General features: G+C 56.7%; 1 protein-coding gene across 3 annotated transcripts in view; it reads right to left on the bottom strand.

Moving 5' to 3' along the window:
• Positions 1 to 6,406: 6,406 nt before the first annotated feature.
• The window catches only part of SFXN5 (sideroflexin 5), a 128,054-nt gene continuing 122,307 nt past the window's right edge, over positions 6,407 to 12,153 (bottom strand). For all 3 annotated transcript variants that reach the window (XM_061431929.1, XM_061431932.1, XM_061431931.1), the window contains one exon: positions 6,407 to 9,413. In XM_061431929.1, the coding sequence (XP_061287913.1) occupies positions 9,336 to 9,413 (78 nt within the window). In that variant the 3' untranslated portion in view covers positions 6,407 to 9,335. The remainder of the gene's footprint in view (positions 9,414 to 12,153) is intronic.

Below are 12,153 nucleotides of genomic sequence, written 5' to 3'. Positions count from 1 at the left end.
TTGCCAACAACCAAGGTTTCTTCTACCTTGGGAAGCAATGTAAATGGATCCCAGGGGTTTGAGTTGGGAGGGGAGGAGTGGGGGGCATAATGAGATTTGTGTGGATGTCAGGGATGAGGCCCACTTCAAAGGAGCTGTGCTGTGCCTAGGGCTCTCTTCCTCAAGCCCAAATAGGAGCACACTGCCCCGTGCTCAGCCCCCCACTCTGCTCCCTTCTTTCCCGCCCTTGGCCTCTCCTCCTTCACTCCTGGTTTCCTCTGCTTCCGTCTCACCCACGTCATCCCTGTCGCCCAGTGAGCGAGGGGTTTTGCCTGTGCTGTGCCTTTCCTTAGCCTATTCTTGGTACCTTAAATGTCCTGAGGGGTTGATCAATGTTGAAGTCGTTGAAAAGATGTCAAAGGCCAAGCTTTGTTGCTTGAGGCACACGAAGCGATCTAAGCACAGAAGGTCCTATTGCTGGGGCCTGTCAGTGTCTCTCGGGGGTCCAGTCAATGCCAGAAACCTAAGGGCCGTGTTCCATCCCAATGCCTCCCTCCTAAACATCAACCAGGAAAATGCTTCCCTCACAGCCTGAAAGTCCTAACCTGGGTAAGTCCAGTTGAATCTCACAGTGAACTCTCGCTCCCGGACAGGCAGGATAACCTCTGGGGAGCATGTATGCGCAGACAGGGTGAAGGTAAGAAGAGGAGGCTTTTTTTTTGGCCCTACCAGGGGTGGAGGAATGGGTAAACTCTTCCTCTCTCACTTGGTGGGGGAGGGGATGCAGGACGATCACAGCAGAGCACCCCTGTCATCCCCATAAAGGGCTGGAAAGGACTCAAGGAAACCTGCCCATCTTCCCGGGCCAGGCCTGCAGGGGGCGGGGCGGGAGTCCCCGCGGCACTCCCATCCATGCCCCATGTTGTGCCTCTCCCCACAGACGGTAAATATTGGTGTTGTGACTTCATTAATAAAGGCTTCTGTGAGCCTGAAAAACATGGAATCAGGATGAACTATTTTCTGAGCTGTGGGCTTGCCAGGTTTGCTAATTTGGGAGTTTTTGGGCCCTCTCCAGGGAACAAACCAAAGTCTCTCTCGAAGAGACACAGATGCAGCGGGAAGGGGAGAAGCAGCGAGGAATGATGCTCCCTTCCCTCCCCCAACCATGCCTCCCGCTGGAGATCAGGGCCCTGCGGAGGTGAGGACCAGGTCGAGCCCCGCCGGCCAGACAGGACCGCTCAGCAGGCCTTCCCTGGGCAAGTCGACTCAGTCACAGCCCTCGGTCGGGCTGGCCTCCCAGGGCCCACAGAGTTCCGCAGGCTGAGCTACTGACAGCACCTTGAGAAGCCCAGGGGCACATGGCTGAGGTGGAGGGACGCAGGGAGCTGTCCTCAGGTCTGGTGGCCTGTGCGGCGTGCCTCCCGCCCAGGGCATGATCTTCGCATGTCCCCTTGTCCATGGGACTTTCCAGGCCTGGTCCCTCGGTCTCTGCAGCCATGGTTGGGCTCCTCCCTACAGGTGCTGGGATCTCTTCCTGTGGGGCTCGTGGAACCCTCATAAACTGTGTTCTTCTGCCTGGGAGGGAGCCAGGCCGGGGCCCACAGGCCTCTCTGGGGGCGCTGCTCAGGGCAGCCCCCGGGGGAGGGGAGGAAGGCCAGCAGGCTGAGCTGTGCGGGGCCCAGCCAGCTTTCCTGTCAGACAGGCGCTGCCAGTGCGGAGCCAGACATCGGGAACAGGTTTAACCAATTACCCGAGCGCCCCATCTGCTGTCTGGGGCGCGTGTGAGGGTGAGTGCGTGTGAGGGTGTCTGGGAGTGTCTGGTGGGGCTGTGGGCGTGCTGCATGTCACTGTGACCATGGGGGTGTGTGTGGGTGTGTGGCTGTGGGTCCCAGTCGGCCCCCTCAGTTGTCAAAGACTGTGGCTCCTGGCTCCCGGTCCTCCCAGATGTCCTGAACCTCCTCTCAAAACCTGAGGGTCTACACCCATCCAGCACCCCAACCTCTCACCCGCTTTGTCCCTCACCACCACCCACTCTTCGGGCAAGTCAGAGCCCAGAATCCCACCTGCTTTCTGATCCCACGTTCAGATGTCCATTCCTCTCAGACCACATGCTCTTTCCCGTCACTCACGTGATCTTCCTCTCCATCCGTGCTCTCACCTCACGGGCCCCTCCATCCTCTGACATCCCCTGGTCCTGCTGTTCCTTAGTTGCACCTGGAGAAACCACACACTTGCTTGAACCCGTTTTCCCACCTGCCCTGGCAGCTGAGTCCATGAGACCATCGGACCAGCGAGCTACATGGTGCCCCTCTGCTGAGATTTCACCCCATTTATAGGTCCATTCCTGTTCTCCATGGTGTGTCTCAAACCTCTCCCCAGGGTTCTCCCCGAAACCCCTTTCCTCCCTTACCCTCAGCAGAGGAACTTACTTCCATCTAGAAGCGGTAGAAGGGAGCACCTTCGTATCAGCCAGGGGCCCAGTAGAAAGAGAGGGTCTCTTCAAACGGAGCACTTTGAAGAGAGTTAAATAAAGGGGAATCAACACCTTTTGGGAAACCAACAAGAGATGTTGCAGGACCCCAGGACTAGCAACAGTTGGGAACCCATGTGGCCTTCAGGCCTGAAGAGGCCAAGCAAGCGCAGGAACAAGTGTCAGGGTCTAAGAGGACAGTTGGATGGAGGGGGGCCCCAAACAGGAGCTACAGACTTTAGGAGCACGAAGCCCACAGACTGCAGGGAGGTTCGGAGGGGAGAGCTCCAGTCTCACTCTCCTCTGATCCTCCAGTCTCCTTCTGGTGACTCCCAATGGCGGGAGCCAGAGAGCAAGTCCGTATGAGTCAGCCTCCTGGGACGGACTGTGGGGGGAGACGGTTGCAGAGTGGATCTGGAGGGGCCAGGGAAGCTAGCCTCCATGCCCCACCAGCTTCCCGCCCTCAGACCCACACCTCCTGCATCCAACCTGTTCTCTCCTCTTGCCTCTTGTTACCACTCCCTGCCACCCTGGAGACCCCACTTCTGGGGTGGGGTCTGACCTGCCCAAGATGTGCAGACCTGCCCAAGAATCTCCCTCCTAGAGCCCTCGCTTAACCCCATGTGATACTGGCAGTCACTGGGAGTCCTGCTAAGTTCTTAACCCATGGAGATCTGTGGCCATGACCACACTCCACTGAGACCATTCTCTCCAGGTCTTCCCAAGACACACCTTGGTCTTCATTTTCCTTCAACTCTCAGCATCTATTAAATACCCGGACAGCCTCTCCTACTTGAAGCATCCTCATCTCTTGTCATCTGGGATGCCACACCCTACTCATCTTCTTTCTTCTTGTATTAGTCTGTTAGGGGTGCCACAACAAGCACCACAGACTGGGTGGCTTAAACAGTAGCATTTTTTTTTTCTCATAGTTCTAGAGGCTAGAAATCCAAGATCACAGTGCCAGCAGGGTTGTTTTCTTCTGAGGGTTCCCTCTTTGGCTTGCAGATGGGCGTCTTCGTGTTCACCTGGTGCTCTCCCTCTATGCGTGACTACATCCGAATTTCCTCTTCCTATAAGGACAGTAGTCATACTGGTGAGATTTGGGCCCATCCTAATTGATCTCATTTTAACTTAATTACCTCTTTAAGGATTGTACCTCCAAATGGAGTCACATTCTGAGATATTGCAGGTTGGGACTTCAACATACTGGGGAGACATAGTTCAGCCCACAACACCTTTCTTGGGGCTGAGCTTCTTTGCAGTCCTCACAGATGGGGACCCCTGGAGGTTCCTGCCCAGGTCTTCCTCTTCTCCCTCTACGTACTCCCCCCCATGGTTGCCTCTGTTCCTTTAGCCCCAGGTGAAAAGTGAAAGTGTTAGTTCCTCTGCAGTGTCTGATTCTTTGTGACCCCACGGATTGTAGCCTGCCAGGCCCCTCTGTCCATGGAATTCTGCAGGCAAGAATACTGGAGTGGGTTGCCATTCCCTTCTCCAGGGGATCTTCCTGATCCAGGGATTGCACCCCAGTCTCCTACATTGGCAGGCGAATTCTTTACCATCTGAGCCACCAGGGAATCAATAAATGGACAACATGCCAATCTGCATCGATTGGGATTGGATACCCCACCCTACTCCTGAACTCCAGACAGGCACTCCCAGTTGACTTCTGGCATCTTGACTTGGTTGTCTCACAGGAACCTGTAGTAACTTGCGGAACAGAATGCATCATTGTCTCTGCAAGTACGTTCATCCTTCTCTGCCCTTAGCTCTGAGAAATGGCACCACCATCTATGTCCTCAACTGACAAAGCCAGGAATCCAGGGCCATCTTGGACTGTCCTCTGCCATCCTTTCCACGTGAATCAGCAGGAGCTAAGCAGTCCTGAACCTCCTCACTTCTCTCCATCCCCATCCCATCACTTGGTCCAGGGTCCATCTTCCCTCACCTTGACTGCCACAGAGGTCTCTTTCCCGGTCTCCCCAGCAGTCTTGCCTGTTCACACTACCCTCTGCTCTGTTGACGGCTGAATATCCATTTCCCTACTTAAAGCCTCTAGTGGCTCCAGCTGTCTTCAGCATTACAGCTGCCGGCTCACTGACAGCTCCAGTGTCTTCCTGCAACTAGCCTCTGGAAGAGAGTGAGGGCCCTGCTGTACTGTCCGTCCCTCTGCGTGCACACACGTGAAGAGGCTGAGAGCCAGCCCGGGCGGGGGGCTGATGGCAGCGCCCTTTCCTCATTTCCCCGCTGGATTTGTGTGGGGGTCTTCAAGGGGTGTCTGGTGCCTCTCCTTCCTTCTCTTCTCCCCTCTGCAAGGCCCAGGGAACTGGAGCAAGGTGGGGTCTCCAGATTCTAGCTCCGGTTGAGGAGCTGTCCTTGTCGAGAAGAAGCCAGGCTCTGACCTTGGACAGGCTGCCGGCAGCTTCCTCGTAGTGGAACGCAAACACTTCTGGGCTATTGCCTAAGAGACACACCTGATGCTGAGGGAAGCAAGGTCCTGGAGCGTGAGGCCTTTCAGGGAACTCTGAGTCTTTCCTGTTTGGGGAGCTAATCAAGGGCAGTGGGATGGGTGAGATGGCAGGAGGGAAGCTCCATCCTGAAAATGAGGTTGGGCTCCCCAGCGCCTTGGGAAACTGTCACTCATCACTGCTTTCCTCCGCTGGCACTCTGACTCTCCTCCTAACCGTGGCCTGAGTGGGAGGAGGGAGGCCCTAGGGGCCAGTGGGTGGGGATGGGGCCAGGGGAAGCCACATTCCTGGAGTGTCAATGATCTCTGGGCTGGGCAGAAGATGAGCCCCCGAACTAGCTAAAAACAACAAACAGCTCCCAGGAGGGATTTGCGTCTGTCCAGAGAGTCAAGGATTTCCGTCCTGATGGCGGCCGTGGCCAGTGAGGCTCTTAGCAAATTCCCCAGAGACCAGACGGCCCCTGACCTAAAAGCATCACTTTGAGAACAGACCCCTCCCTTGTCCTTTTCCTCCTCCTACCCTCCTAGGGAGGCCCTGTGCCTAGGTAGGGGAGGCAGCAGCCCCTCTGACGCCTGGGAGGCGCGTGGAGAAGAGTCTGGGTGCGTTCCTCACCTGGTCTCTCCAGTACCAGTCCAGCGAGCAATGCTGTTCTTGACACTTTATACCCTTAGCCACACCAAAGTGTTGCTGGAGACGTTCCATAAACACCTGACCAAATGAATGGGTGAACGGAGGAAGTGATCAGCTAGAAGTCACAGTCATGCTGAGGCCAAATTGGAACCGGAACCCGGGGCTGCCTGACCACGAACCACACATCCACTACTGGCAGGGGAGGCCATCAGCTCCATCAGCTCCTCCCTGCAGAGGGCGGACGATGCTTGGAGGTCCCAGAGAAGAAGCCAGGCCTCACCTCCTCAGGAACTCTGGGAGCTGCCTGGAGCTGGAGGAGCTGTCAGGAGATGGCCAAGGCTGGCCCTGAGGGACTGTGGAAGAGTCTAAAAGAGGCAGAGTTGCCAGGGATGGTACCATGCACACAATGGTACATGTCAATGCCAGGTAGCTTTCGACCTGGTGTACACCTCTCCCTCTGAAGTCCCTCCTGGCCCCCAGGCAGTCCAGAATGCATCCCCCCCGCAATGCCTCCCTCCTGTCTTCCGGCTATCAGCAGCTGAGAATCTACCAGAATCCCTTTTCTACTCATTTCCTTGCAGTGGGCCCTTAGTAGGTGCTCCATTTAGCACCCACTTTGTAAAGGGTCCCTTGGCAGAGTTTCACCTCACCCCCTCGTCCAGCTTTCTGCCCTCTCCTGCTCCTCCATCCTTCTGTCTCTCTTTCCCTATGGGCCTCCCAGCAGGCCTGACCCTCCTAGAGGATAGGTTTGCACCGTCCTCAGGGCCTTCCCACAAAATTCTCAGTCAGCTGTTGGCTGGTTGCCACTGTTTCCCCACCCCCACCCTTCCCACCCACAATTCACAAAGCCAAGCCCTGATGCCTTAAATCCATCATTTATTGCCCACAGCTCAATAGTATTACAGAAATCACAGAATTTGAGAAATTTTCTGAGAAGGTTAAAAAGACACTGCAGAGTACCCTGGGAGGGAACGCAGCATGTGTGCTGGTGCCTCGCTCACTCTGACCCAGGGCTGGAAAACCACCTTGCTTCCGTGCCCCGGCCCTTCTCCTCTCAGGCCATCAGGACAGGAGACCCGCTGGCTCACAGTCAGGGATTGAAACGGGGCCGGTCGGTCATCTCGACGTCTTGGGCTTTTAATCCCTGCGCGCTCAGATTACTCTCTGGGATAGTAGCAGGGTATCCCCCAGCCTGAGGGAATGTTTGAAGTGACCAGAGGAGGGTAGGCTGGGACATCAGGGCTCAAGAGTCAGTGGCAGGCATGCCCTGTGCTATGGCACAGCTGGGCCAGGCCCTGCCCTCAGTAGGTCCTGCCTCAGCCTCCATTCCAGATATGAACCAGTCTGCCCACGAGGCCTCTTGTCCTCTGGCCTCAGCAGGGTAGAGGGTGGATGCTGACCAAAAGTTTACCCTCACGGTATTTAATGCAGCCAGACCAGGACTCAGCAGCATGGCCACCTGAATCTCTGTCACTATTACACTGAGCTATCAGGATCCTTTGCCACCCACCCCTCACTCCCCTCTCTCCAGGAGAAACCCTCTTAGCTCACATGAAATTGCATTGGGAGCATGACCAGAAATCACCCAGGAGACAATGTAAGTAGGATATGAGATGCCGAGGCCACAGGGCTCCCAGGGTTGGGGCAGCAAGCACACAGACCGAGTTGGAAAGACCCCCGTCTCTGCCAGGGCCCAGGAGGGGATGGGAGAGGGGCTGGGGTGGGCAGTTTTGGTCCCAAGGTAAAGTGCAAAAGAACAAGACCCTGTGAGAGGTGGGGCAAGGTGAGCTTGAAGTGAGCTTTTCAAGAGAGGCCCCAGACATGCCCAGCCCCGAGTAGTTGGCACATTCCCGTTACAGGGGGATTAGCGGAAACCACCTGCCCGTCCAACACTGCTCACGCCCTCCATGCCTGTCTCCGCCTTCTGCCTTTACTGATGGGCTGCTCCTTTGGAAAGTGAGGAGCCCTCAGAGCAGTATCCTGCAGAGCTAGCTGGGGGGCATCAGGGTTTGGCTGGGAGGAGAGAGAAGCAGGGGCTTCTGGGGGTGCGCGGTGTCAATGCCTGTGGGAGGCCCACCTCACAACCACCCTGCCCTAAAGACAGGAAGAGCCGCCCATGGCCACACACTTTCTGCCCCGCACTTGTCCTTTCCTGCCCCTGTGTGTGTTCATCTCTGGCCACGTCTCTCTCTCAGGGTGAAGTCACCAGGGGAGCATATCAAAGGCTCCACTCCAGCTAGGGCCAGGTGAGGGATGCCTGGAGGCCAGGCTTCCTCTTTGGGCCTTTCAGACGGGGGTGTGGCAGGGGGGTTATCCTGTTCATCTTCACCGCAGGCCCTGCTTCCCTCTGCAAAGCTCCTGCAGAGCTCTCCTCTTTCTGGCCTGCCAGTGGGAGCCAGCAGCAAGGGGCCTCAGAGACCTGTGCACAGTGAGAGGCGATGGCACGGGCACGTGTGCACACGCAGGCCCAGGCAGGCACTCTGCCCCCTGCTCCAGAACTGTAAGGTGTTTGGCAAAGGTCACGTGCTCCCAGGATGTTCACATACAGAAGGGCAAGGTTCCAGTGCTGAGGCCAACCGCTGGCCATTCCGAAGGAGCCTGCCCCATTCCCAGTCCAGTGTCCACACTGGGGATGTGCCTGGACTGCCCAGCCACTGAGCAGGACGGGCAAAGATGAAGTCTAGCTGAAACAGCAGGTGGGAACGCCTCCGTACAGTCCTCTGGTTCCAGACAGAGAGTGGAGACTCAGTGAAGGGAGTACACTTGTCCAAGGTCACACAGCCCATGAGTGCCAGAGCCAGGGCCCGCTGTTCCAGGGCTGACACTCTCAGGTCGATGCCTAGAGATCTGGGCTTTGGGCATAAGACCCTCCTGCTCGGGAAATGATGAGCTGGGTAGCCGACCTGGTGGCTGGAGATGACAGCAGGCAGCCTGGCTCCAGCCCCACCCTCGGCCCCAACACCCTGCTTCCAGCCTGTGCCTGGAAGGAAGACCTTCCCACAGAGGCCAGAATACAGGCACAGTTTCCGCCAAATACTGCTCCTTCTTAGGGCCTCCTGCCTGGAGCCAGAACCATCTCGGGTCCCACGTGGATGAGGGCTCCATGTAGGGTGACAACAGCCTAAGTGTGTCACTGGGCTTCATGCAGAGGAATTGGTTTTGCAGGAGAGGCGTGAATGCAGGCTGGCCACACTCAGAACCAGCTGCCCAAGGAATCTTCCAGTGCCCCTTGACTTCCTGGGCCACTTCCTGAGGAACTTCCTCACAGCTGGTTCATCTGCCTGCCTCCCCTCCCCAGCCCAGGCAGCCATCGGGCCTGGCCTCAGTAGCATCTTAAATCCAGCAGCCCAGCCACCAGGACCACCAGCTCCCAGGCCTTCTCCTCTTCCCACCACCTGCTGCCTCTGGGCAGCTGTAACCAAGGCTTGATTCTGATTAAAAATAAAAAAGAAACCAAGTATAAAAGGATCCTAACCCTACCCCATGGGCACTCTACAATTTTTCAGCTTCACACATAATTGTGCTAAGTAGAGTTTTGACAACCCCACGTAAGGCCCAGAAATGCACTTGATTATTTTTTATAGTAAATGTGTCAGAATTCTCCCTTATGTTAATTCATGAATAGATTAGTCTCCCTACCACTGTGGGGGGAGTGCTCCCCCAGGTGGCCTGGGACTGGGGGTGGGGGTCAGCTTGTCTCTCCCTGCAGGTGCAGCCCACAGGACTCCTTCCTTGCCCCCAACTCCGGGCCTGGACAACGCTCTGTCCCCAGGCCGGCCGGCCACTGCTCACAGTCCCTTGTTGTACACCACTGTCCGGCTGCTCGTGGCCTGGGCGATCTCAGGCTCTAACTGGCTTGTTTCGATCTGAGGAGAGAGTGAGAGCAGAGAGGAAAGGTGAGGGGACAGTAGGGAGGGGACAAGTGGGGAGCTGGGAGCAGCGGTCAGGACCTCCTGGTGCTGCCGCTTCTCCTCTGCCCCCGGCCCCCAACCAGGGCCCATGCGTGCCACCTCGTGACACATCTTCCTCTTTTCCTGCCCTTCTGCTTAGGGGCTCACGACACCCCTTCCAGCCAAAGCTGTACCTCACCCGCTGCCAGCACGTCCATGTAGGGGAAAGTCCTACCTTCTGAGTTCTCCGTCTCCCTCATCTCCAAGGACCTCGTCCCCCAGGGATGTTCCACCCAAACTCAAATCCAAACCCCACCCTCTTGCACCCCACCATCCTCTGTCCCTCCAAGCACCCTCCTCACTCTCCTATCTGCTTTCAGACCACCGACCCCAGCCCCAGACTCTCTAGAGCTGTCTTCACATCCTCCCCCTCCAGCTGGATGTGAGAGGCCACCACTTGAGCCTCTCCAAGCTGCAAGGCCCTTCACACCTGACTGGCAGAAGGAGCAGCTCCATCACGCGTCTACCTTCTCCCCACTTGAACCTGACCACCTAGCAGAGACTGCTCAGAGTTCACTGTCCTTGACTTTGGCTTGACCCTCACAGTGGCCAGAAAATCCCCACCCCTGGGCCATATGGTTGGTCAGCTCCATCTCCCATTCTCCGCAGAGGCCGCCTAAAGCCTCCTCTGCTCTCCTCAGCCTCCCCGCCCTCAGCTTCCCACTCATCTTCCTACCTTGGAGTGAAAACAGAAGGCCTCACGAGGCACCCCTCAGCTTCTTGTCAAACCCATGACCTACCTGTGTTCTCACTCTGCTCCGGATCTGCCCTCCTGCTGCCCCACTGTGGCTATCCCTGCCCCCGGAGGACCCCACACTGGAGACCACTGCCAGATGGCCCACCCTGTTGCCCACCTTTTCAGGGACTCCTGCTCATCAGCAGAGAACTTCCCATCTAACACCCTCCATTACCCCAGGTCGTGTTCCTGCTACCACTGGGGCTCTCTCCCCCCATAACAACCTCGCTTCTTTAAGGCATTGTCCACTCCTTTAAGGGCAGCTCCAGCTCCTCACCTCCCACTGATTTCCCAGCCCACTGCAAACCTGGCTTCTGTTTCCACTCCCCTCCACAAAAGTCTTTCTCTCCAAGCTTACTGCCAGCTCCCTTTTTGTGACACCTACTGGACGCTTCTCAGGGTCTGGGGGTCCCTCTTCCCTGCGCACAGCTCCATAGGTACTTCTACTCGACCCATCTAGAACAGAACTGAATTCCTCGTCTCTTCCTCCCCGACCCCAGCTTCACACCACCGTCCAACGGTGCTCTGGCCAGGGACCGCAGGTCTTCCAGACCTCCACTCTCTTTCCCTCCCCTCACTGTCTCACCCCTTCCAGCCCCTCTTCCACCACAGCCAGGGTGAGCCTTCTCAGCAGCAAGTCCGATCATGCCTCTCTTTGTTATGAAAGGGCTCACCGGCACCACTGCCCTCAGGGACCCAGACCCTGCCTCGCTCTCGCCACCCTGTCCGTGGGATTGGAGACACAGCACACCTGCCTATCACAGGGCCTCAGATACACTGGCTTATTCACACCCCGAGTCTTTGCCTGAGCTGCCCCTCTGCCTCTTCCTCGCCTGGCCTACTCTGAATCCCTGGTCCTCCGCTCAGCTTCCAGGCCGCTGCTTCAGATATCTTCCCTCATCCAGGCTGGGTGTGGCCACCTCTCCAGCCCCACACTTGCCTCCCTCTGTACACTTGTAGCACATGATTTGAGGCTGACTGCTTGCTCCTGCTCCTCTTCCCACGGTAGATCGCAAGCTCCATGAGGCAGCGAGTGCATGCTGCTGTGCATCCTGCATCCTCAAGGCCAGGAGACAGCAGGTGTTCTCAAGTGTTGAGTCAATGAGTGGAAAGAAGAAAGGCAGAAAGTACTGGGAGGGCGGGGTCCCCTGGGAGTCCCCACAGCAGCCCGGATGTTGACCCACAGCTCTGGGGGCTGAGCCAGTGGGGATGCCGGAGCCCCTAAACCTGAGGGAGCCAGGAGGGAGGCTCCGTGAGGAGCCCCGGCCTGACCCCTGCCCCGGGTTGAATCAGGAAGCACCAGTCAGCTCAGCTGAGCCTGGTCCCAGGTACGTGCTATATATCAAGACATGGCAGCCCTGGGGAGCAGGCAGGAGGTGCCATAGCCTGGCCCAGCTTTCGGAGAACTCAGGTCTGAGGCCAGACAAGAGTCCCTGTGGACTGCAGCTGGCAGGGACCCTCTCCCTGTGGTCTCTGGTACCCCGATACACAGCCCACTTGAGAAGGCCAAAGAGGCAAGAACCAGGCTCAGGGCCCAGGCCTCGTCCCCACCCGCTCTCCTCGAACCACCTCCTCCCTGCACACCCTGCTGGCCTCCGAGTCCTCTCCGCCCCACCGGCTCCCCTCGTCCCCATGCTGCCACTGACACAATGCACAGCGCCCACGCTTAAAAATCTAAATGCTTTTGAAAATGTTTAACCTAGTTAGACAAATTAGCAAAAATTTGTGCAAAACAATTTAGGTATTTAAAATATTCAATGTTTTTAAAAAACTGGAAAACTGTTCTTAGCTTTCAGCTGCAAAAACCAACAAAATATAACATCCCAGCAATCTTACCATGAGGTGTAACATAACCCTTCGGGAAAGCTGTTAAACAGCTACTGAGGCATCCTGGGAAATAGCACTTCATTTATTCAAATG

The sequence above is a fragment of the Bos javanicus genome, chromosome 11, assembly GCF_032452875.1.
Source record: "Bos javanicus breed banteng chromosome 11, ARS-OSU_banteng_1.0, whole genome shotgun sequence".
NCBI classification, from domain to species: domain Eukaryota; kingdom Metazoa; phylum Chordata; class Mammalia; order Artiodactyla; family Bovidae; genus Bos; species Bos javanicus.
The sequence above is the reverse complement of the archived record's forward strand: the minus strand, read 5'-3'. Positions and strand labels throughout refer to the sequence as shown.